The following is a 25,747-nucleotide window of genomic DNA, read 5'->3' as shown; positions in this document are numbered from 1 at the left end:
CCAAAATCACAGAAAATGTTACCAAAATAGAAATTAGAAAAGCACGATAGAGTATGCAATTAGAACACTGTTAGGTCCCTTGGAGTCTTTCTTCTGCACATCTAGAAACATTACAACACAGGGATCAACAGCTAAAGACTTACATACAGGAATATCACCAAAATATGAAACAAACGAGCTTTTGCAACAGCTGCTTTCATCGGTTTTGAAGCATAGATTCATTGCAGTATTTCTTGAAATTCAAGCATTCTTCCACAATGAAATCACTGCAAAATTTGATTTCAACAAGTGGTGTTAGCGACTCAAATAGCAACATTCTCCATCATACAAGCAACAACAAGTGGGAACTTACAAGATCCGCTCAGCCATATCTGATATTTCCCATCTGGGACTCCACGGATATTCAGTAGTGACCGGAGACTTAATGGGCAGACCTTGAGAATTGAAGTGCTAAGCAAACATGCCGATGCACATGCACAGAGAGCAGTGAGTCATCATTTTATTGAAAATTTGACTACATAAGGTACATGGAGAAACGAATAAAATATGGTTAAGGGAAGAAGGAACCAATATAGTTCAATGGTATCTACATAAACTATTTTACCTGGGAACTCTGAAGCATCAAACTTGGCTGCTGCTTAGGGAACTGAAGTGGGATGGCAAGATGAACCTAAATATAAAGGGTCTTATAAGATTTATATACTAATAATTGCTCATCAAATAACATTTCGCATATAAGCAGCACAAGTGAAGATATTCAATCAGGGGTACATGGTCTCCAGTCAGCATGCAAGACATAAAGCTTTAGCTTTATCTTGCGGGAAAAAAGAGCAACGTGATATGCTGGACAAATTTGCAACTATAGTTCAGACCATGACCTGTTTCTCTATATTTTCGAGTTATTCTAAGAGATGCATGGTCTATTTTTTGCTTTATATCAGGTGTTTGCATTCATTTGACTCAATTTCCCATAGTTTTCAGCTATCAAGACTCATCCTTTTTCCCCTATCCCCTGTTCTTTTGAGAAGCAAAAACTGAAATTCATGCACACAGTCCTCCCTAGCACATGCTTAGCCAAAATAAAATGCCTCCACGCTTCACATCAGGAGAGAGATTTCTATTATGTGTTTGTCTGTGTAAAAGTCGTTAGGTTACCGTACCAGAAAAGTAAATACCCCAGAGGAAGATAAAAAGGTCGCCTTCCTGCAGAAAACCTGGCAAACAAAGAAAGGAGCATTGAACATGTCATTCTATCAACAAACATACTAATTACTACAGAATTAAGATTGCATACTGGATCGGCTTCCACTGGCCTTCCAAAAAGAGGAGCTAATGCCGTAATGAGCTTCCTTCTACTTTCGATGGATGAAACTGCGTCTTTTATCTGTCAAGAGCAAATGGACAAAACAGACAAGACAACTTTAAAAAAACAATTTGGCATAGACTCCAATGGAGAAAAGCCAGAAAGACTAACCTGTGACTCAAGCATCTCTTCTAAAGTCGGAAGGTACTCAGCCATGCACCTAGAAATAAAAAAATATATATAAAAGAATTATGAACATAAAATAACACAGCAACTTTGTCGGAAAGGAAAGCAGTTTCTTCCGCAGCAATAATCAGAACCTACATTCCATCCAACCACGCAGGAAGCCTGAAATCATCAATTGAGAAGACAGCCTTCAATTCAGGAGAAGAAATCAATTTTAAACGTGGGGCAGAAGGAACACTGGAGTATTTCCTGCCAATTGGATATATAACCTGTCACATTAGTTAAGTTAAGGGTGAGAACTAGGAAAGGGAGGAAAACTGACAAGCCAAAAGAAGATTAAGCAAATAAATTTACGCATTTAGCCTCAATGATAAATTACAATTCGAAAAGACAATTAAACAAACAAACGAACTGATTTAACCTCTGCAAAAAGAATTCACATTTAACACTTAAAATGATGCAGCGTTAAGAATGATATAAAAAAAAAGTAAATGACAAAGGATGTATGGCATTCATTCATCCTAATTTTTTTCTCAGGAAGATATACAAATTAAGGTGGGTATACACAGACCTAAAATGCTCCTCAAATTATGGCATGCTTATATCTCCTGCAATCGGTATCTTCTACTACTGTGATTCTTTAAAAAGAACCGATTTTCTTTAGGACACAGTATATTATTAAAACTAACGAAAGCAAACTAAAATACAGGGGCGGAGCTACCCATGGAAATTTACATTGTATAGATAGGTGAAATTTTGGTTTTATAGGTATATATACTAGTGTTGACACCCCTTGCCACAAGTTGAAGGTTTAGCTCAGTGGTTAAGGGGTTGCAAAAATTCCCTAAGGTCCCGTGTTCGAACCTGGGTTGTGAACATATCTATATTTATTGACACCCCTTAGTATGACTGCTAAAATAGATTTGAGAAACCAGGACTTATTTTCAGTTGGAAATCAAACTATAGAGCTGTTTTCATTTGCGTTGGAGATATTAAAATCGACTCAGTGTTTCATCTTCTGTTAATATATACAGATAAATATAGGCAAGTACGGAAGCATTGTTCAGAAAGCTAACCTGTAGGTATATCTTTTGCTGATGGCGCCACGTGGATCCGGCAACCATTTTGTTTAAATCCAAATCCAGCAAAGGGACAGCAAATTTAACCTCTTCTGGCTACACTACAATATAATGGCACAAAAACCATCCATATAGTCAAGACTCAAATGTTATGCAGTATAATCCTTTCACGTAAGAGGAGAAAACGGGATTATCAAATGCAAGTGACAGTGGAGTACCTTATCAATAGTTGAACTCAAAGACATTTCAATACCCTGCAACGTAATGATTAAGAGCAGAACACAGTATTGATTAATAATTACAATTTGTTAGAGCAAGTAAAGATAAGTAAACATGATAACTGGAGGAGGAAAGGGGGAAGGGCCGCGCCGACCACACTTTTAAACTCGCTTCCCCTCTCAATCTAACAAATTAGGCAAGAAAACTATCAATATTAGAGTTAACTCATGCACTCAATTGAGCCCTATAAATCCATCACCCATAATCCTAATAGCTAAACCTATAAGCAATAGGCCACCATCTGCCTAAGAATTGACATGTAGCGCGTCTTTAGCCAGTAAGAAACACAGTGAATGTGACATTTTTCATATCCACCACGCACGATGATGTATGCTACCTAGATCACTTTGGTCTAAGTCAACCACCTGCTGATCTTCAAAAACAGCAAATTTCGATATGCACCTTAGAAATGAACCATAACTCTCATAACACTAGAGTTGAAACATAACTCTAGAAAGTAAAGAAACTATGGCTACAATGTCCTCCTCCAGAATTGGCAATCCCTCCAATGATACCCAGCACGAATCTATAGAGCTCAGATTCAAGGCTCTCTATGAGAACTATGTAGATGCCTAGAGTAGATGCTTTATCCACTTCCACTCTTTTGAGTTTCTCTTTACACAAGGTAGGGGTAAGTTCTGCGCAAAAACCTACCCTCCCCAGACCCCACTTATGAGATCACACTGGGTATGATATTGTTGTTGTATTTTCAGCAGTTAAGTACCCCTTTTTCTTAGTTATAATGAATCAAGTAAAATTTTCTGCCGGTCACGACCATGTCCATAGTCCCAACGTAATAGGAAACCTAGCTCAATGGGGAGGAACTCCTGATTCCATATCTTCTACTTACATTAGAAGCACATTAGCAGCCACCAAAGACTCAATTACTGACAAGCTCACAAGTTCGAAAAAAGGTTGGAGCTAGCTTACACAAAATAGTCTCCATTCTACAACTCATCTAAAACCACAATGATGGTATTACTACTTAAAGATGTGGCGAATCACATTCCTATAAACAGGAATAATCTCTCCAAACAACAATGTGATGATCAAATTAGAAGCTTACCTCTCTCGATAGCATTGTGCTGATTTCAAACTTCAGCCTGTCATCATCAACTTCTTCAACTCTTTTCTTTTGGTATGCCTTGTACAGTTCCCTAACAACCACATAAACTAAACCTCAGCTCTTCGTTTTCACTTTACTAAATGCTCCTTAACTAAGTAAATGACAGTAAACAGACTACTAATGAGAAAAGTGTAATACCCAACCTGAGTTGCAGAACCAGAGAGTAGAGACGAGTGGGATCTCTACTATTCCAGACAGTAAGAGGATTCTTCAATGACTTTGAATCACTAGCATCTCCAAGAGCATGATACGGTCGAAAATTTTCATCTTCCGGTCCAAATATAATATCCGGTGCCGCCAAAGGATACACAGCATTATATATCACATCCCCTGCCCCAAATTTCATCAATAATATAGGTTATTAAGACAGAAAACTACTCTCTCCATTCACTTTTACTTTGTCACGTTTCACTTCTCGAGAGTCAGTTTGACTAATCTTTGAAGCTAAATTGAATTAGATTATTTTAAAATTTTATTGTTCAAAAATTATACGAAAAACACTATAAGTTGCAATTCTTCTCACATTAATATGATGAAAAAATACAACTAAAAATATTGGTCAAAGTCCATGTGCTTTGACTCTGGATAAGCGAAAAAACTATAAGTTGCAAAAACTATTAGAAAAAAACTACAAGTTGCATTTATTCTCATATTAATAAGATGAAAAAGTAACATCTTAAAATGTTGGTCAAATTCCATGTAATTTGAGTCTCGGAAGCCAAACGTGACAAGTAAAAGTGAACAGAGAGAATATAACTAATCCACCAGGCAACATTTAACTGAAATGTAAATTAGAAAATTAAAAGAGTAACTCACATTTGATGTAATCGAGGCAAAAAGGGATAACTAAGGTGAATCGATCAAGCAGACCAGTGTTTTTTCCTCCAGGCCACATGTTCTCTACCTAAAATAATATTCCAAACTATAAGCATGTTTAAGGAAAATGACCTAATTTTTTTATTTTTTTTTTGAGTAAAAGCATATACTATATGTATTACCTTGACAGAGAAGGGAGTGTGAGTGACTAAGTAATTAAGCTGTGCAGCGATGAGTGGAGGGATTGCATCGATCGCCATGGCAATAAATCGTCGGAAGTTAACACAAATTTGGTTTGGTTTTCAGTCGGTGTACACGATGGATCCGGCAGCTTGTACACGATGGATAGGCCCGGCTTATTTTTTTTCTTTAAAAATTGGGCTAGTGACCTGTTTTCGCCCTACTACTTAAATTATTTAAGTTATAATCCATTTTGGAACTTTAAACGAATGGTTGTTGCTCCTCCTTGACTTCTTTTTATTTTTTAAACTATTGTACGTCGATTATGTTGAAATTAATAAACAATGGTCTTGGATTATGTCTCTGACTTGTAATTATTGTACAAAATTCTCTTTATTTCTGTTTTTGTTTTAATTATTATACTAAATTATGGATCATCTTAAAACTTTATTCTCATTTTGAGGTTTGATCTGAAGTTTGAAAGAACTGCATTTATTGTTATCCCTATTAAGAACTGAAAATCTAAAGAGTGAAATTTGATTGGTTTTAAATGGCTTATATAAATATATATTTAAAAAAATTCTCAAACATTTTGGCAAGTTCAAAGATAAATGTATGACGTATGATTTTTGGCAAGTCAAATTGATTGTAGTTCTCAAAAATATTTGAAGTTTGCTTGCACAAGTACTATGTCAAACTTCATTCATCATATCCATATATGTATAGGACAGGAGAGAACAAGGTACTCAATTTTTTATGGAAACATAATCTTTGTAGGTGTATTTTGGATGCTTGCGTATAACGCATCAAAATTGATCTTGTCATTTATTCTATTCGTTATTGGTGGTAATTCAAAGCTGATCGTGTTGTTTATTTTATGTGTTATTGATGCTACATCAAAGCAGATCTTATCGTTTATTCTATGCATTATTGATGTTGAATCAAAGCTGATGTTGTTGTTGATTCTGTGCGTTATTGATGCGAAATCAAAGCTGATCTTGTTGTTAATTCAATGCATCATTGATACTAAATCAAAGCTGATCTTGTCGTTTATTCTGTGCATTATTGATGCTAACTACCTGATTAGAAAATTGATCTTACCCATTTTTTATTTGCCTTATCACATTAAAATTGAAGGCCTCTGCACAAAAAGAGAGAGAGAGAGAATTATTTTTTGAGGATGAAAGGGAAAGTAAATTGGAAGGAAGAGTCACTTGCCTGCATAAATTGACTTGAATCGAAACTTCTGAATTTTGTAATTACGAGGTGTGCGGGCTTTTCATAGCTTAGTCATAAATATAGGTAAACTTCAATTGCGTATGCCTGAAGTTTAAACATAAATCTATGAAATTGATTTTGGCAGCTAAATTTATTGAAATTCTAAAAAGTATTTGAAATTTTCTGCGCACAAGTAATATATCAATCATTAACTTTATCCTGCAGTCTGAAGTTGATTTTGAAGCAGTTAAATTTGCGAAAAGTTATATACTTAAGTTATGACTTGGCAAATAAGATATGTAAACAAAAAGGACTATAACTTAAATACCGCTCCTCAAATCGGCTATCCGTGCACTTGTCCCTATATTTCCAGATCACGGGCCTCTGGAAACCATCTGTTTAAAGCCCAAAAAGAACAAGCGAGGTTTAAATTGTAAGCAGTCATGGAAACCCTAATTACGGTATGTTCCAAAGTCCTATAAATATAGTTCGCCTCTTCTTCTCCTCCTGTCGTGCTCATGATCAATCAGCACTTATCAATTGCATAAAATTTGTGTATTTGTGTTTCATAACTGAAAACCTTTGTTTTTTGTTTGATTTTCGTGTTATATCTTTGTTTCATATGTGAAGCCGAATGATGATTTTTTGGATAATATCTCACGACGGTCGTCTGAGGTACATTCGTGTGCCAAATTGATGTGAAAATCCAAAATTTCTGATGGTTGTTCCTTCTTTTCTTTTTTGAACAAGGTCTAATTTTTATTTTGTTAGATCGAAAGTTTGCTTATTTTATTTTAAGAGCGAGCATAATGATGATACAAATATTTGATTCCGATTATTCATGAAGAATAACAACCTCCTACTCATTCTGAATGCTTGCCTTTTCCATTTCCCTTTGTTTGTAAATCACTTGTTTCCAAATATTTTTAACTCGTTTGTTAATAATTTGTACATTCTGTTAGATCAAAAAAAAAATCTCAAATTTATTTAGTGGGCATAATGAAGATCCAAAATTTATTATGATTATTCATGAAGAATACCAACCTCCTACTCATTCTGAATGCTTCCATTTGTTTTTTGTTTCCAAATAGTAATTTTTAACTCGTTTGTGATTTGGATATACATGAAATATATTGTTAGCACGATGAGGAAAAATGTTCATGAGATCGAAAGATCATTGATATCATAAATTTAACAATTAGTCCTTTTCATTCCGAGTGCTTCTTAATTGTTACATAATAAATCATAAAAATATCTCCTTTTGTTTACATTTTTAATTGTGTATAGGTGAATTTTTTTTTTAAAATAAAGGGGTCTGGAGTTTGACTCTTTGGCAATTGAAATAGCCATGCCTTAGGGATGAATGCAGTACCCTATAACAATATTCCTCATGTTGAATTCTGGTGGGCTTATTTTATAAACCTGCTAGAACATCTTCGAGGGGAACATTTTCAGTATACAATATTATTTAATCTAGGTAGATTATTCAGAAATTTATTTAATCAACTTTATTGTGCTGTATTTAAAAAAAAAAAAAATCCTTTTCTTGTGATGAATTTTGTGAAACCGTGTGATGATTTTTGGATTAATATCTCACGATGGTCATCTGAGGTACTTTTGTGTGCCACTGATGAAACATCCGAACTTTCTGATGGTTCCTTCTTTTATTTTGTGAAAAAAAAAAACGTTTTATTTTGTGAGAATTTTTTTTTGCTGATTTTATTCAAATTTATGGAGTGAGCATAATGATGATACACAAATTTATTCCGATTATTCATGAAAGGAATACCAACCTCCTACTCATTCTGAATGCTCGACTTTTCTTCTTTTCCCTTTACTTTAAATGTTTTTTTTTCCAGAACAATTTGTAGCTTAATTGGGATTTACATAGAATAAACTGCCAGCACGATGAGAATAAATATTTATGAGATCGAAAGATTATTGTTATCATATGAAGTAAACAATTAATCCTTTAAGAATTAAACATCTTCTACGGGAGCACTTTCAATATAAGATATTAATCTACGCAAAGTTAACATGTGTGTTGTCACCAAAAGAATTTGAAACGTGTGTTATTTTAACACTATATCATTAGGATTTGGTGTTTGCAAGGATTTATTTAGAAACTGATGATGTAACAATTTTAGTTACTATGTTGCAATGTCTAAGATTGAACGAGAGCTAAAGAAGCAAACAATTAACTCAAATGAAAAGAAAATGGAAGGCAACAGAAGCATACAATTAACTCAATGAGCAAAGCAGTGACTGGATGTAAAATAATTAACTAGGGAAACATTTCTCTCATTCATGATATGCCTGTAATTCATTACTGAATAGAATCACTACCAAAAATGGAATGTATTAACTGTTCTAGTGAAGTTTGCATGTTCTAATATGTATCATTCTGGAAGGAAGTCCCCTTGCTTTGTTTTGATTGAAAGTTCCAAGCATAATCTGTTTATGACATAACACATATCCGTCCATCATATTGTTTCTACAACAGTAGTAATTCTTGTGTATTGGTTTATGCTAAATAATACAACTTGCAATCACTCGTGGGTGGTAATACAAGTTATGTTCAATCACTCGTGAAAAAGCTTGGTTTACAAACTACCCCACCTTAAATTGGATTCAATTTTGTACAAAACTTTTTTCTCAATCGGTCTTTCAAAAATAAAATTAGTCAACATTGATAAGCTCTTACTCTGTTTAAAATTATGATAAGTTCAAACAATTTAATCCTTAGTTTTCATTCTTTGACACATGAAGAGTCAAATTCATATCGTAAGAGCAAGGCGACATTCTTGATACAAAATTAATAGTGAAGGGACTGCTAAACCTAATCATGAGACGTTTAAATCTAGTTCAATTGTTGAGAGTGAAATCTCTTTTGATTTAACATCACCTAAAAAAATTAAAAAGAAATACTAAATCAAAAAGCAAAGACAAATTTGTAAGTCAAACAAGTTACAGTAAATCAGAGAAAAGATCACATCCTTGCCTCAAAAGGGAAGTCTTGTAAAATAGTCTCGAGTTGAAAAGATCCAAACCCAATGTACTGAATTTTAGAATTTATATTTTAAACTACTTGGATTGGATGTTGCTTTAAAATCTTAAATACATTTCTAGGATCACCATTCTCAAACTTCATGAAACATAATTCAAATCGAAGAATGACATTCGAGAAGCTTGTCTGTACTTTAAACAAAAGTTAGGTCCTCGTGACAATGTCGGTGAATACTTAACAGACAATAACTATTTGATCGATGAATTTAGACCATTAAAAATCATGATTTGATAACACAAAATGAAGTAAAATTTTGAGACAATGAATCAGACCATAAAGTTGAATACTTAAACAAATAAAGCAGCCGACTTTCTTTACTTTTAAGACACTAATACAAATTATTATTATACATTTGACGTGATGAGATATTTGTTTATTAGTAGTAGTGTTTAATTATCTCGTAGTCTCTTGTGATTTGATGCGTATTCCTATCTTTTGCTGCATTTATTTCGTATCTTACAATTTTGATGTCTCCTTTTTTAAGCGGGGAGTCTTTTGAAAACAACCTCTTTACCTCATAAAGATAGGGGTAAGATCTGCGTATATCTTATCCTCCCCTAGACCCCATTTATAGAGCTACACTGAGTATGTTGTTGTTTTGAGATATATTTATTAGAGAGGTATTACGTATTGAATGGGGAATATTATGAATCCCTCCTAAAACTACAACAAAGACTAAATAATTCCCTCCAAATTTAACTAGTTAATCATCCACCGCGAACCTACTAAAATTTGTACAAGGAAAAAGGTTCAAATATATCTCTAGCGCTTAGTAATTATGTTATATTTTGTTTGCACTTACCTATCAGCCATAGAAGTCCCATCATTATCTTTTATCCCAAATATACTAAATCATTACTTGAGATATGTAATTCTGAATTGTGCCCAATAAAAAACACTATCTTAAGTAATGTATCAACTATGCTAGTGCACTACCCAATATATTCACATCCAGAGCGTGCATTTTCTTATTACTACAACTTAAAGAAAATCAGATTTTGTGTGGAAAATTCAATAAATTATTTTCTAAAGGTGTGAACGTGGTAGATACCCGCATATGGTTGTTGAAAATTAGTAGTATATCTTTCCCATAAGATTAGATTAAGCCAATGATGACGTCCCACGTGTCCGTTAATCGACCTCAATGCGTTGATTATAAACAAAATCAGTTGACTTTGTCTTTCCTGATTCCCCAACATTCTTCTCACACAAGTGTAATGCTCCCTCCCTTCAATTTTACGAGTCAACATTTGACTAGACATAAACTAAACTTAAAAACAAAAAATGTTTAAAATTTGTAATATAAAAATGTCATTGGATGTAAAATAAGAAATAAAGTTAACTTATTGTCTTTAACATGAAAGGTGATTTCTTAAAATAAATTAATTAAAAATAGGCATTATTTGATAAGTAAGTAAAAAATATTATTTTAAAAATATTTATACGTAATCTAAAAAAATTAGTATGAAATAGAATAACGTGGGGAGGTGGGGTGGTACAATTGGTCACTATTTTCTTAAATCTGTTTTTAAAATTAGTACAACAACTAATTTGTACTTGCAAGTATCTGACCATTTCAATTCAAAGGCTTAAATACAGTAATCTTATCTGTAGGGTCCAAATCTGGTGGGGCCTATACAGAGTATGACTGATAAACTTCATTTTATTTTGGTCAAAGTGACCATTATGACATCCCACTTGTTATGCTTACGCTTGTATTTGCTTTGTGGTTTTGTTAGTGCTTAATTAATACTACTACTTAATTAATTCTAATGGTGATAAATTAAGAGAAAAAAGTCAAATTGGAATTTTGGCGTCTTCTTATCTAGTGGATTCAGCATACCAGTTTTTATAATTTTGGGCTTTTATTAGCTCTCATTAGTCATTATGGAGTAGTAGCATAATTGTATCTAATTGAAATGTTTAATTTTCGTATTTACTTTCCACACATTCTGAACAGTAACATAAAAGGTTCTTAACCTATAGTATTAATTGCAGAAGAAAACTACCTAGAAATTGAGCATGACTAGTATTAATTTTTTCTTTTTCCAAAACACACGTGAAATTAAAAATTCAATTGCAATAAATTGAGAGAATAATATACATGGTAAAAGTAAATATTACGCGTTAAATAGCCAAAAGTCATATGTGTACAACTTTAGATTAAGTACCAACATTCTGTTTTGTATAAACACAGCTAAAATCGTGTTTAATTTTAACTTCTAGACGTTCCAAAATTTGAAATGAAAAGGATTAATTTATATAATTCAGATGTCACAAAAATATCAAAACAATGAACTTGTATTTTATATTGAAGTTATATCCTTGAACCTTGATACTAATAGACTCGTACATAATTTTTCTCCGCACTCTACTATATTTAATTTCAACAAAAGTTGATCATTAGCGCTCCTAAATAAAATACTAAAAGAAGAAACATGAAAAGGTAGTAATAAGAGTTGACAAATAAGGAGCCAAAAGGAGAGGAAGGATAAAACTTGCTCGTATTCGGTGATTTTACAAAATTATAAGTATTACTTTATCCTGGTTAATTAAGTCAAAAATTAAGGTTTAAATGTATATTAATTAATTATGATATAGCAAAAAATAAATTAAAACATGCATTATGTATTTATTGAATTGTTGTAAACATTGAGTGCAGGTAAATTTTAAGACAATGAAGTAACAATGACGGTGAATGTTGATTAATACGTATTACTAAAATATACTTGGTCAAAAACATACAAAACCTTTTTTAATTGAATTAGAAAATTCATACATTACGCATTTATAGTAGGAAGTCGTATTCTCATGAATCATGAGGTAGTGTTTTTATTGGGCACAATTCGGTAGGGTCCGAAAATAACTTAAAAAAAAGGGTATGAATCAAAATGATAAAAGTATTTTCATGCGTTAAAGGTTGTCTAAAATATATACTTGATCATGCTTGAAATATTTTATATAGAACCCTATTTATTTTTAATGCGATTAATAACATAATCATTTAGGATTATCATTTTAGTGGTTGAAAAGTGCTCGAAGTCCGTTTTGTTTGAAGGCTTGTTGTCATTAGCTTTAAGTTATTTATGTTTTAGGGTTTCGTGTTATTTTTATATTAATCGTAACTTTATTTTGACAATTTCACAAATAAATAAATTAACAATAAAAAAAAAATTAACAAATTAATAATCCATAATCAATTAACAAAATATTAATTCATAATCAATTATTTAAGTTTTTTTTTTTCGTTATACCCTTCAACACCCAACTAATTGGAGTCCGCAACTTAAATAACTTCAAAAGTGGGTTTGGGTACCAAAATAATCCATTAACGAATAACGAACAATAAGCTAAATCCCGAATAACGAATAATAAACTAAATCCCGAATAACGAACGATAAACTAAATCCTCCTTAGTTTTGGATTGAACATCATTAACGATAATTAGTTAGTTAACATTATTTTTTGACGAAGGATTAGTTAGTTAATATAAAATTTTGTTCGTTATTACTTTAACTACATGAGTTAAGTAAATTATAATCAACAATACAATATCATGGATTATTCAAAATAACTAATTAAATCCTCCATAACTTATCCTAGTTAAGTAAGTTCTAATTAGAGAAATTTTTAGTTAATTTCAAGAATAATGAATAATTTAGTATTTACAAATACGACACCTCCATGGATCTCCGTTAATTATTTGTTAATTATGGCATTGTTAATATTTGTTAATTATGTCATTGTTAATATATTTATTTACTTGTTTTTCCCATGTTAATTACTTGTTTATCCCATGTTAATAAATAAATTAGTTCGTTTTTTCACTAATAATATCTTCTCAACGCTCCCGCCGAGGTTTGATCCCTTAATGAGATAAAAAAAAGTTAAAAAGCCAAAGGCTTTACCACCAAGCCAAGTTGGTTAAAGTAACAATGTAGACACTTTTTATTATTTTGTATGTTCCCTAATGCTATCTAACTTGTTTTCTTAAATTGAATTTGGAACCTTGAAATTGACATTGAAAACATCATTATCACGTATCATTATGGAATTGAAATATATTTTTCGCCATTAGATTTAAAAGCTAAATGAAAATTACGACGAATTTGGGGGAAAATTGAAATTGAATGGGATAACGGACGTTTTTGGAAAATTTGGGGGTAAATTGCGGCAGTGATGCATAGATCTCGAAAAAATACCCAAAATCAAAAAAAAAAAATCGATCAAATGGACATCCGAGCGCAAAGTTATGGCCATTTAAAATTTCACCAACTTTACAAATAAATTAGTGCGCAAAAGGTTTTTTAATGGGTTATTTTGGTACCCAAATCCACTTTTTGGGTTATTTAAGTTGCGGACTCCAATTAGTTGGGGGTTGAAGGGTATAACGCAAAAAAAATAAAAAAAATTACACATAAATAATTGATCATGAATTGATATTTTGTTAATTGATTATAAAAATAAAGTTATAATCACTAAAAATAAAGTTACGCATTAATATAAAAATAACGTGAAACCTTAAAACATAAATAACTTAAAGCTAATGACAACAAGCCTTCAAACAAAAATGAACCTTGAAGCTGACTTTTCACAAAAAGAAAGTTTTGTGTATCGCTTCGTGTGTTAGGAATCGCGCAAAAATAAATAGGGTTCATATAAAATATTCAAGTTTTGGAGTCTCGAAGCATGATTAATCTATGGCTAAAGTATATAAAAAATTGTGAAAGAAAGGAAGAAAGAAAGAAAGAAAAGAGAGAAAGAAAGAAAGAAAGAAATTAAAAAAAAATAAGACAAACCTTTAACGCATGAAAATCATGCGTTAAAGGACCTTTATTTTCATGCGTTAAAGGTCTTTTGTCAGCTAATTTTAACTCCAATTCGGTACTACAATATCATAAACAGTGATTCAATATATTTGATAATGAAGTATACTCAATTGAGTCAATAATCAAGCTACTAGTGTAGTTGATACATACAAAGTGGAAATTTTAGCTGTATCTATCTTTCTTGTATTTTTAACGGCAAATCCTCTTCCACAAAATATAATACTAGTATTACTAATACAATAGTTGTATCATTTTGTATGATTTCCTTCTTTCTTAATTGATTTTTTCTTTTTGACATTTTTCTCAATTTGAAACCTAATTGTTAATCTTTTCGTTTTGATTTTGTTCTTATTGACTTGATCTTTGAGACGCCTCATGATATACATGCTTTTTTTCTTTTGGTTACAAGAAAGACAGGTAAAGGATTTTGTCAAATATACTAAACTACCGATGATGAAATATTGAAAAACATGTTTGATGCGAACTTTTAGGTGAAACAATAGTTTTACTTATAGATCTTCAACTTTTGGTACCTCATTTACTAGTATATTCTAACTTCAGTTCTTGTCATATTAGATTTAGCATATTTAACTAGAGGCGGTTCATGATAGTAGCTATGAGTTCAGCAGAACTCAATAAGTTTGCTCAAACTTTATATTTCTGTCAAAAACTCATTTTATATGTATAAAAAATTAATTTAGAATCTAGTAAATAAAACAAATTCTAGTTTAGAATCAGTAAACTAAAATTTCTAGATCATCCTATTTATCTAACCTTTCAATGCTTGAAATGTCCACTTTGATCCCTTTACTCCTGATAACTTACAAATTTTCAGAATTATTAATTATCACCCCATTTAATTACTCATGTGTTACGTGACACTTGCAATATTACTCCATATTAAGCGTAATATATTGCTCAAAATAATCTGAATATCACATATTTCCTATGTAAAGGGACCAAAATACACATTTTAATTAAATGTATTGCTAAAATCATATATCACAAAAATCAAAATTAGAATTTACCAATAATTAAAAATCAAAACGGCTATTGTCCCTTTTTTTTCCAAGTGAAATTCAATGTCCAATCACAATTAATACTTCCATATACTCTTTCTCAATTCAAGTAAAAAACTTTTTAAATTTGGTGTCCCGTTAAACACGGTCACATACATAAATAAGAAATAAAGCAAAAAAAAAAAAAAAAGAGGGTAGAATGGTAAAAAAGAGTATCATCCTGTAGACCGATGGTGACAACAAACAACCCATATTAAATGAAAAAATTTCAAAATATATTGGTTTTGAAAATATATACGCCACGTAGTCCTTTGGGGGGAAGCATTATTACATAACGCATCAACTCAAAGTGTATAAAAAATATTCATACACAAATATGTTAAACATTGGACAATATGCAAGCAGCGTAAAATAAATATTTTTAAAAATAGACATATAACGTAATTTTTCCTTAAATGATTAAAAAAAAAAAAAAGGACGGCGGGCAATTCCTCTGCTTTGTAATTTTGTTCTTACTCATAAGCTGATTATTATATCATACGTTATACATTTCATGGGAAGACTTTTTATGCCAAACTTTGAACTTTTCTCCTCAATAGTCAAACCCAAAACCCAAACCATAGACACCAGCACACAAAGTACAAACAAAAAAAGTAAGCAAAAAACAACAATCTTTGGTCAAGTAATTCAGCTGCTTCTCCGTGTCCTTTGAATCTTGTTCTATCTTCAAAGGTGGCCACTTTCTACTCAATTTTTTCATTTATTTCCATCTTATCATCCATTTTTTTGGCTCTTTATTACGCGGTATATACCTTTTTTACTAATCTTTTTTTCTTGGTTTCTCATTTATGATCTTGAAAACCAAAAACCCCACTTCACAACTTTACTTATTTGTTCCTCTTTTTTTCTCTAAATTCAGTTTTCTTGTTCAGCTGATCGTTTTCTGGAGTTAATTTGGTATGTTTTTTTTTTCTTTGCTTGGGTGATTGTAAGAAAATGATTTTTAAAAAAAAAAAATACCCTTTTTGTAATTTTATGTTTTAGAGTTGAAATCATTGAAAATGAAGTGAATTTTAGCATCTGACTGTCCTTGATAAACTTTTCTATTGTTGTTAGATTGTTTTAGCATAAATGTTGAATAGATTTGATTGATGGAATTTTCTTTGTTTTTAGTCTGATGTTTTTTTTTTTTTCGTTGTTGTTGTTGTTGGTTTTGCTTCTGATAGGTGTTAAGATTGAATATATTTCCATTGGATTTCATTCTTTATTGTTTTGATTCTGACGTTTTTTTTTTTTTTTTTTTTTTTTTTTGTTCTTGTTTTTGCTTCTGATAGGTGTAAAGTTTGAATCTTTTTTCCCATTTGTGTGTTGGGAGCAAAAATGGGAGGAGTTTGTGCAGGTGGGACAGCGAAAAATAGAGCTGAGATTCACCATGAGCATGAGAGTACCTCGGGGTCTTCGAAAAAGCTAAAGTCAGTGAAGAGCATTGGAAAGGAGAAGAAAGATGAATCTTTTTCATCATATCCGGATGTTGGTGCTTTTCGTGGGACGCCTAATCTCTATGATTCAGGGGAATTGTACATGTCTATGTCCAGGGATTTAAAGCCATCTACACCTGCTAGGACAGGAGGGAACAAGGTACTCAATTTTATGGAATGTAATCTTTGTTGGTTTATTTTGGATGCTTGCGTATAGCGTATCAAAGTTGATCTTGTCGTTTTTTGTATGCGTTATTAATGCTATATCAAAGCTGATCTTGTCGTTTAGTCTATGAGTTATTGATGCTAAATTAAAGCTGATCTTGTTGTTTATTCTATTTGGTATTGATGCTAAGTACCTGAGCAGAAAATTGATCTTACCCCTTTTTGATTCGCCTGCTCACATTAAAATTGAAGGAAATTGGCCGAAAAAAAAAGGGAAAGAGACAGTTCTTTTTGAGAATGAAAGGAAAAGAAAATTGGAGGGAAGAGTCAGTTGACCGCATAAATTTACTTGAATCGAAACTTCTGGATTTTGTAATTATGAGGTTGCAGGCTTTTCAGATGCTAATGGAATTAGTACCAAATGGAGGAAATTGGTTGGAAGAATAAGTAGGCGTTTAATTTGGCCGTGGGTTCCAAATTTATTTCACTTTGTTTGGAATTTATGAAGTTGGAGTGAAGATAGAGCTGTGTTTGGTTATACTTGTTGCAAAGGAGAAGTTTGCTTCCCGTTTTGATTGAAGCAGCTTCTTTTGCTCGCCTGTAACCTTGCATCTTCTTGATGCTTTACTAATGACATTTGATTGCTTTACCAAAAAAAGGAGAGAAGAAAGCACTTTATATGGAATTTGTGAAGATGGAGATGGAAAACAGGTTGGAGCACTTTTCCAAATTTGAAATCCAACTCAAGTTGGATTTGAAAATTTTATAACCAAACACTGATTTTGAAATAAAGTGAAAAACTATTGCGGAAAAAAGTGAATAATTCTCATGGCCACATGGCTCCTGAATGTGTTTAGAAGTGAGGTGATACGGGAGTTGATGTTTATACTTGGCTGTATGAGGACCAAATCGTAAGTCCTGCAGAAAAAATAGTATGTGACTTGTCTTTGATGTGCTTGTGCTAAAGCTGGACGATGCTGCAAGTCCGTTTGGTTGCCTTTGGTAATTGAAAGCAGTTCGAAGCCCTCTTAACCAATTCATTTCCTTCAGAAGAAATAGAATGGTACTGGCAAGCTGGCATTTCCGCGGACTAGAGCGTCCAGTGGATATTTCTGCATGGATTTTTACATTCACTAATTTCGAGTGCATATGGTAAAATTGACATTTTGCGCATTCTTGAATTCTTCTCAAGACACAAGTGATGCTGTCAGTGTTGTCGCTTCTCAGCACATGGTATTGCAATCTCAATGTTGTGATGATATTGGAGAAGTCAGCAATTTGGAAGCTTGAGTATTTCGACATAATAATTTTTGGGCAGAAATTTTTGGCTGTTCTCCAAAAGTTTGAGATAGCTTCATGGCATAGGACATAAATTGCACAAAAGAACATACTAATTGGTTCATGGGAAAACGGCGCATAAGACAACTTTATTGTGGCATGATTTCAAAAGCTTGATATTGAATTGTTTTATATTTGCTGGTTTAGAATGTGAGGTGTACCTGATGATAGTAAAGAATGATCATAAAGGATGATGCTTAATGTGTCTGACATAAACATTTAATGAGTAGTCCAATCGTTAAGCATTTAATAAGTTTGTCGAACCAAAAAAATTCGAGGTGAAGTAATTAAGCCGAGTTAAAGTGGAGAACAATGACTTAAGTTAACACAAACAAATTTATGGAGTTTTTCTTGTTTTTCCTTTTATTTTTCTTGTTTTTCACATTTCAATTGATCTGGATTTCTTCTTGTGATAGGCTCCTAGTTCTTTTCTTGGAAAGGCCAGTATAGTCGGCCTAGAGAAAGCAGTGGAAGTATTAGATACACTTGGGAGCAGCATGACAAATTTGAACTCCGGAGGCTTTACGACAGGAATGGCATCAAGAGGGAATAAAATATCTATTCTAGCATTCGAGGTAGCGAATACTATTACCAAAGGTGCAAATTTGCTGCAATCTCTTTCCAATGAAAATGTCGAGTATTTAAAGAAGGAAATTCTACCTTCAAAAGGAGTGCAACAGTTGGTTTCTACTAATATGAAGGAGCTGCTTGCTATTGCTGCTGCCGACAAAAGGTTAGAATTTTAAACGTCCACTCCAAACCCCAAACATCTTAAAACTAAGGTGAAGTGAAACTGGAGAGAAAATGATAGAAATGGTCCCTTATGTTTGAAGGTAGGTTCAAAATAGTCCATTAAGTATGCACTTAACATTTTTGGTCCTTTAAGTTTACCAAAAGCTAAACACTTTTCGTCTCTGAAAAAATATTTATCGAACTCTATCTGTTAGATTTGATAGAAACAGTGGGAAAAAGACTTAATGATAGAGCACCAAGAAAGTCCCATCAAATCCTAAAATATGCAACACAAAAAACTACACTAGACTCTAAAAGGATTTTAAAAAGCTGCACCAAAATCTAGAAATAAATTTAAAATAGCAAAAACTATAGAAGTTATACCTCTAAATGTGAGTTCCCGCTAATTTCCTCTTTTTTTTTTTTTTTTTTCATAGTTCCCGTCAAATCTAACGGACAGAGTTCGTAAATATTTGACGGAGACTAAAAGTGTTAACTTTTGGAAAACTTAAAGGACCAAAACTGTTAAGTGCATACTTAAGGGACTATTTTGAACCTACTCTCAGACATAAGGGACCATTTTTGTCTTTTTCTCTGAAACTGGAGAAAAGAGGCATTTGTGGTATGTCATGCTATAATAAACAAATCCTCTGACATTACCTATTTCTAAGATACTATCTACTGATATGGTCTGTAATTGATGACAGTAACATAATGGAGGATATATTCCTAATATTATTTTTACCTAGATTTTGAAAGCTCAAGGTATCTTAAATTACAACGGTGGAAGTATTTATAACTAAAGTCTTAATTGGTGAAACATTATTCATTCAGACTTTGAGTCAAACTACAATTTGGAGGTTCCTTTCAGAATTCTACAAAAAGTTGTAATGGTATAAGCAGTATAATCCTTGGTGAAAATAAATTTGAATGTTTTCTGCAGGGAGGAATTTGACATTTTTTCTCGCGAAGTCATTAGGTTTGGAGATATGTGTAAAGACCCACAATGGCACAACCTAGATCGATTTTTTTCCCGGTAAGTTAATACCTTTTTATTGTAGATGAGTCGAATCATTCTGATTTCATTAAAGATGTTTATATGTAACCACTTCTCAGGTTGGACTCGGACTCTCTTACTCATAAACAATTAAGATCGGAGGCTGAATTGATGATGCAGGAATTGAGCACTCTGGCTCAGTATACTTCTGTAAGTTCGTACCACGTTTCGTAATGCTTTTTGCCTTTCTAGAATCTTTTGTTTTTCAATATGTTACATGTTTTTTACAGTATGAGTAAATTCTTCCTTCTGTTCTTTCGATCAACATCTTTTTCATATCCTTTTTACGAGAAAATGACAAAAATGGTCCCTTATGTTTGAAGGTAGGTTCAAAATAGAAAATAGTCCCTTAAGTATGCACTTAACAGTTTTGATCCTTTAAATTTGTTAAAAATTATTACATGACCTGTAATAATTTTGGAACAATATTGGAGTACGATTGCTTATTTAGGACTTCATAATTTCCTTGATGTTGTACTTGAAATATTGCCTAAGATTTTCAGATGTTTGCATTTACTAGCAAGAATGTTTTTTCTGATCAATGATGGTTATACTGTGGTGTAAAGACAAAATATATTAAGAACGCTTTGAGTTGAAGTGTCACCAAAGAGGGGAAGTTACTTTTGTTTTTTCCCTACGTCCGGTTTTATTTATTCTGAATTGATGTTTTCTTCAAAAAGATATGGTTCACATCTAAATTGATATTCCAAAGTCGATGATGAAACTCTGACCACTGGTATCTTTACAGGAATTATATCATGAGCTGCACGCACTGGACAGATTTGAACAGGATTATCGGAGGAAACTTGAGGAGTTAGATTCTTTAAATCTACCTCGAAAAGGCATGTCCGTTTAACTTTTTTTTTAATTCTCTGTGATTTATCATTTGTTGTAGAGTTTAGCTGGAGGTCTGAATGGAAATTTTGTGTGAAAGGAGCAATATAATGAGGCATATAACTGAACAAATATTTCTAAATTGTATTTCTATAGCTAGTGGTACTCATTTGACCAAGTATTTTCTTTTCAAAAGAAACTAGTTTTTTTCTTCTCTCTTTAGTTCTGTTCTGACAGATATAACAGATATGGAATCTCTTAGACTTCCTCTCTTCCTTGCACATTAAACAAAGAATCTGACTTTTGTAGCTAATAGCAATGTACAACTCAAATTACCATCTAGGTGTCGTTTACATCAATAAAATCTTATGCTTGCTTATAAGAAAGAAAAAGTATATTGTCAATGTTTGGTTGTTCCATAGAGTCCGAGCTTCTTATTTTCCCTTCATTAACATACAAATTGATGCATTTTCTTTCACTTGCAGGAGAAGGTCTCATGATGTTACATAGTGAGCTCAGACATCAAAGAAAAATTGCGAGGGACTTGAAAAAGAAATCTCTTTGGTCCAAGAGTTTGGAGGAGGTACTTTGACCAAAAATACTCTTTATATCATTTTCAAGGAACGCACGTTTTCTTTTCCAAAAATCAAAATAATAAGACTCAATTTAAAAAAAGAAACTTTTCAAAATTACTGTGGAAATTGGTTAAACTCAAGTATGCAACGAGATTTTTGTGTGATTAGCGTTTGAAATGAAAATTGTGTTTTTTTCTTTTAAGAGCGATGTTATAATCTTTAGAGATAACCACTTTTTGATCCCAAATTTGTTCATTGTAGATTGTGGAGAAGCTTGTTGATATTGTTACTTATATACATCAAGCGATTGTGGAAGCATTTGGGGACAATGGTATGAGAATACCTGTGGTTTTATTAATCAGTTCAAATTTGATGGTTTTAGTATTTTAATCATTAATAATGGTTATAGAGAATATTCTAAGCGATATACTGACTCTAGAAAAAGTAAAATGGAAGGGCAAACGAAACAAAGGGACAGTCAAGTTACACTGAGATTTTAATTATCCGATCGACGAATATGTCAATGGAATTACTGTTGTCTATTTTTATAATTGGTGAACTGACGTTCAGAAATGTTTAAAAATTATTTACTCAAGCTAAGAACTACCAAGTCCCCAGAAACAAGCGAGGACAGTCTTAGGTGTTTTTTCTTATTCGCATCTTCAGCATCCAAGTTTCCCGAATCACTGCATTTTCATAACATTTTAGAAAAGAAAAAAGAGTTGTGACTAATCATTAATCGTACGTTTCCCAGGATTGACATCTGCTAGCAAGGAGCCTGCAAAGAATCAAGAAAGACTTGGAGTAGCTGGTCTTTCTTTACACTACGCGAACTTAGTAACTCAAATTGATAACATTGTAAGTTTTAGTGCTGAATTAGAGCCTCTAAAAATTCACTGTTTACGATTGCTTTCATAATATTCATAACAATGGTACTTTAATATCGTGTCAGGCTTCACGCCCCACCTCTCTTCCCCCTAACATGAGGGATGGATTATATAACGGATTACCTCCCTCTATAAAAACAGCCCTTCGTTCACGTCTGCAGGCGGTTGATGCAAAGGAAGAGGTTTGTTTGTCGTCCATATTAATTTCTCATTCTTCCCCCTCATCAGGGGTTGGTGTAATTTAGTCCTGATTAGTTTCTGATTCTTCTCTTCTTCTTTTGTGCTTTTTGTAGCTCACAATTCCTCAGATAAAAGCAGATATGGAAAAAACTCTCCAGTGGCTTGTCCCAGTAGCTGCAGATACTACAAAGTATGTGTTTCGATGGTTTTCTTTGAACTGAGTGCCAAATTATGCATTTAGTTGTTTCAACTAGACAAACTAATTACACTAGAAAAAGTCTTTTCCAGCCTCCGATTTTGTTAATATATGCTGATTCTTTTTGTCTTTTTTCCTTTCCTGGCAAATGGATAACAGAGCACACCAAGGCTTTGGATGGGTTGGAGAGTGGGCTAATACCGGGTTAGTTCCATACTTCCCTGTCATTACATGAGCAAAATTGAATATTTGCCTTTGCAGTTCGGTCTCGGTAGCATTCTTCAAGAATATAGTATCTAGAGGCAGAAGCAGCCTTTGCACTCCGTGTTCAATTGGGCCTAGTTTCCTTTGTACGGATGTGCAAAAACTCACTAAAATTTTAACAAACACTACTAGAAAAATAGGTATTAGCGACAGACAAATTCCGTAGCTAAACAGCAAAATCCGTTGCTACTCCTATTTAGCAATAGATTATCAAAACAATCTGTTAGCTACGAGCAATTTTGCGACGAAGTTCGTAGCTATTTCCAGCTTCTTTTTGTAGTGAAATATTAAATTTAGAATCCATAATGTCAGAAGTACAATAGTTCAGCTATGGACTTCAAAAGGTTGAATACATCAAATTTAAATTCTCGATCTGCTTCTGATGTCATTGGTTGTTTCTCTTTCAGAAGCGAGTTTGGCAAGAAGACCCCTCCACAAGTCAACCTCATTCGATTGCAGACACTCTACCATGCGGACAAACAGAAAATGGACTATCATGTCCTCGAGCTCGTGACATGGCTTCACCGTCTGATCAGCCTTGTAAGATTTAATGGACCCAAAGCTTTCCCAGTACGATCACCAACACGCAAAGGACTTATTCTGCAGACTGAGGTGACGAATACTAACCCAAAAACGCCTAAAGTCCAGATTTCTGTGGAAGATAGAAACTTACTCGAGAAGGTGATGAAAAGGCGATCTTTGGTTCCTGGAAGAAGCAAAAGCCAGGAATTTTTGTTGCCCAAAAATCGGAAGAAGGTGTGGGCGCTAAGTAGAAGCATGGGTAACTCTCCCTGTACAGAGTTTAAAAATCCGAAGGCTAATGTTTTGGATATATTAGATGGCTTAGATTCAGCATTTTGAGTTCCTAAAAAAGATTTCAAGCAAAAAGTTCATTTTTTTGTTTTCTTGATTCTTAGCTACCTCCTCTTTGGAACTATAGCCTCTTGTATAGTTTCCATCATATGGTGATTGGGAAATGGTAATGCTGTAGCGTATTTAGATTATAGTGGAAGTGACTGTTCATGGGTGATAGGAATGATGTTTATTGGGCATTTTGCAGGCTGACTTTCCTAAAATTGGTGTAATTTTCTATGAATGTCTTGATGATATAAAGTGCAGTTTTGTTATATGTATAAGATTGAAGTCCACTAATCTTAGTTGCCAGTGAGTAACTAAGTTACCTGACACACACACACACATTAGTAAACTATCCTGTTTAGATGGGCTTATAACTTATGGATAAGCCATAAGTTTAGGATTCTAACTTGTGGTTTTTAACTTATTTTTGTTATTTTTGGCTTAAAAATAAGTGTTTAAAAGTATTTTTTTTTTATCTTACCCAAACGACTATAAGGAGCCATTTGGGCATGATCTCATCTCATGAGATGAAATCATGTTTGGAAATTCAATTTGAATTTCTTAAGTTGCAGTTTTTTTTATAAAGATAAAAATCCCACAAGTTGTGAAAACCATTAAATTTTTTTCAATTCTTATACAATTTTACCAAATGAGTAAATCATAGTTCATAATAAAATTAATGGCAAAATACATCAAAACACCCCTAAACTATACCCACACACACACCTAAAACTATACGGCGACCTATTACACACCTTAACATCTTAAAAGTGATATTATTTAACCCCCGAGAGGCTGTGGCATAAAATATAAAAATAATTTTAAAAGGGGGCGCGTTTTGTTGATTTTTTTTTTTTTTTTTTTGGCTAAATATACATATTTCGTTTTTCTAAAAAATAAAATTTTTCATTTAACCACCACATCCCAAACGTGCCAACCGCCATAAAAAGAAAACCTTTGCAAGACTCCGACGAGCTGCGTTATTCTAAGAGAAAGAAGATTAGAATGAGAGATTGGAATGTGGTAGAAGATTGACGACGCCGTAGCTCGTCTCCGATTACCGTTTTTTTTTTTTTTTTTTTCCAATTCTAAGAGAAGAAGATTAGAATGAGAGATTGGAATGTGGTAGAAGATTAATATTGGTAATAGTAGTGCGGCGGTGCGAGAAATGAAGAAGGAGGATTTGGGGGTTGGGGGGTAATAAAATTAGAAGAAGAAGGTGGGAGGTCGGCGTGATGGTGGTGTGAAGGATGTGGGGCGTGGGGGTAGCGTGAAGGTGGAAGGGAAGGGCGGGGTGGGGGGGGGGGGGTGTGGTGAAATGAAAAAGAAGAGGGAAAATTAGTTTTTAAATTTTTTAATTTTGTTAATAAAGTAAAAAAAAAAAAAGCAAAATTGTGAAGGAATAAATAAAATAAATAAATAAAAGAAAAATTGTGAAAGAATAAATGACGTGTTGATGACGTGTCACGCACGTTTTATATCCACACCCGAGACCGGTTATATGTGCATCGGGGGTTAAATAATATCACTTTTTCATATATTAGGTGTGTAATAGGTCGCCCGTATAGTTTAAGTGTGAAAATGACTTTTGGGGTATAGTTTAGGGGTGTTTTGATGTATTTTGCCTAAAATTAATACGCTACTAAAAGGCCTTTCTAAAAAATATAACACTAATTGATCAAACGTTAGTTCAATAAAAAAGAAAATTTAACATGAATAGTAGTGTAACTACTCTTTAATATAATCCTCCCCCATGGTAAACATGATTGGTAAATATGTTTTACCAACTTGCAGATTAATATTTAATACAAATGGTTGGTAAACATGATTGGTAAATACATCTACCAACTTATGGGTCTTTTTTTATAAAATATAAACGTATGCGTCGAATTTTATATTTATTTTTTTGAAATCATGATTTCAAATTCCAAATCATGCCTTTTTGGATGATTTGGGATTTCATCTCATGAGAAGAAATCAGAGATGAAATCGCATGTCCAAACGCCTACCAATTTGCTTAAAAGTTGTTTCGACTTAAAAGCACCTAAAATAAGCCAATCCAAATGGGTCTAAGTTCTTTA

The 25,747-nt window shown here is 32.9% G+C and overlaps 2 protein-coding genes and 5 non-coding genes across 9 annotated transcripts; 6 read left to right on the top strand and 1 right to left on the bottom strand.

Moving 5' to 3' along the window:
• Positions 1 to 6: 6 nt before the first annotated feature.
• On the bottom strand, positions 7 to 5,105 carry LOC132033120 (uncharacterized). 2 transcript variants are annotated; one of them, XM_059422994.1, is made up of 13 exons: positions 4,972 to 5,105; positions 4,790 to 4,877; positions 4,117 to 4,303; positions 3,914 to 4,004; positions 2,787 to 2,822; positions 2,566 to 2,664; positions 1,628 to 1,758; positions 1,475 to 1,523; positions 1,295 to 1,384; positions 1,161 to 1,214; positions 605 to 670; positions 353 to 450; positions 7 to 266 (listed from the first exon to the last, which is right to left on the bottom strand). In XM_059422994.1, exons 1-13 carry the CDS (start codon positions 5,047 to 5,049, stop codon positions 197 to 199), a joined length of 1,137 nt encoding a protein of 378 aa, XP_059278977.1. In that variant the 5' UTR covers positions 5,050 to 5,105; the 3' UTR covers positions 7 to 196. The 2 variants fall into 2 exon arrangements, with proteins under 2 accessions (XP_059278977.1, XP_059278978.1); XM_059422995.1 differs by lacking the exon at positions 7 to 266 and having other exon boundaries at positions 393 to 514.
• Positions 5,106 to 6,814: 1,709 nt separating this feature from the next.
• On the top strand, positions 6,815 to 6,911 carry LOC132035698 (small nucleolar RNA Z161/Z228). The gene has a single exon (XR_009409416.1). It is a non-coding gene; the product is annotated as a small nucleolar RNA Z161/Z228 (small nucleolar RNA).
• A 77-nt stretch (positions 6,912 to 6,988) lies between these two features.
• On the top strand, positions 6,989 to 7,059 carry LOC132035676 (small nucleolar RNA Z105). Its single transcript, XR_009409396.1, has one exon. It is a non-coding gene; the product is annotated as a small nucleolar RNA Z105 (small nucleolar RNA).
• A 119-nt stretch (positions 7,060 to 7,178) lies between these two features.
• Positions 7,179 to 7,247, top strand: LOC132035675 (small nucleolar RNA Z105). The gene has a single exon (XR_009409395.1). It is a non-coding gene; the product is annotated as a small nucleolar RNA Z105 (small nucleolar RNA).
• A 503-nt stretch (positions 7,248 to 7,750) lies between these two features.
• Positions 7,751 to 7,844, top strand: LOC132035697 (small nucleolar RNA Z161/Z228). The gene has a single exon (XR_009409415.1). It is a non-coding gene; the product is annotated as a small nucleolar RNA Z161/Z228 (small nucleolar RNA).
• Positions 7,845 to 7,924: 80 nt separating this feature from the next.
• LOC132035674 (small nucleolar RNA Z105) lies at positions 7,925 to 7,996 on the top strand. The gene has a single exon (XR_009409394.1). It is a non-coding gene; the product is annotated as a small nucleolar RNA Z105 (small nucleolar RNA).
• Positions 7,997 to 15,660: 7,664 nt separating this feature from the next.
• Positions 15,661 to 23,937, top strand: LOC132033119 (protein PSK SIMULATOR 2-like). 2 transcript variants are annotated; one of them, XM_059422991.1, is made up of 13 exons: positions 15,661 to 15,834; positions 16,437 to 16,740; positions 18,500 to 18,816; positions 19,759 to 19,851; positions 19,932 to 20,022; positions 20,621 to 20,714; positions 21,192 to 21,289; positions 21,543 to 21,612; positions 22,036 to 22,139; positions 22,234 to 22,350; positions 22,462 to 22,538; positions 22,704 to 22,748; positions 23,216 to 23,937. In XM_059422991.1, the coding sequence occupies exons 2-13, from the start codon at positions 16,483 to 16,485 to the stop codon at positions 23,667 to 23,669; spliced, it is 1,818 nt and encodes a 605-aa protein (XP_059278974.1). In that variant the 5' UTR covers positions 15,661 to 15,834; positions 16,437 to 16,482; the 3' UTR covers positions 23,670 to 23,937. The 2 variants fall into 2 exon arrangements, with proteins under 2 accessions (XP_059278974.1, XP_059278975.1); XM_059422992.1 differs by lacking the exon at positions 15,661 to 15,834 and adding an exon at positions 15,913 to 16,059.
• The last annotated feature ends 1,810 nt before the right edge of the window (positions 23,938 to 25,747 follow it).

This window comes from Lycium ferocissimum, chromosome 10 (genome assembly GCF_029784015.1).
Source record: "Lycium ferocissimum isolate CSIRO_LF1 chromosome 10, AGI_CSIRO_Lferr_CH_V1, whole genome shotgun sequence".
In the NCBI taxonomy this organism is placed as follows: Eukaryota; Viridiplantae; Streptophyta; class Magnoliopsida; order Solanales; family Solanaceae; genus Lycium; species Lycium ferocissimum.
The sequence above is the reverse complement of the archived record's forward strand: the minus strand, read 5'-3'. Positions and strand labels throughout refer to the sequence as shown.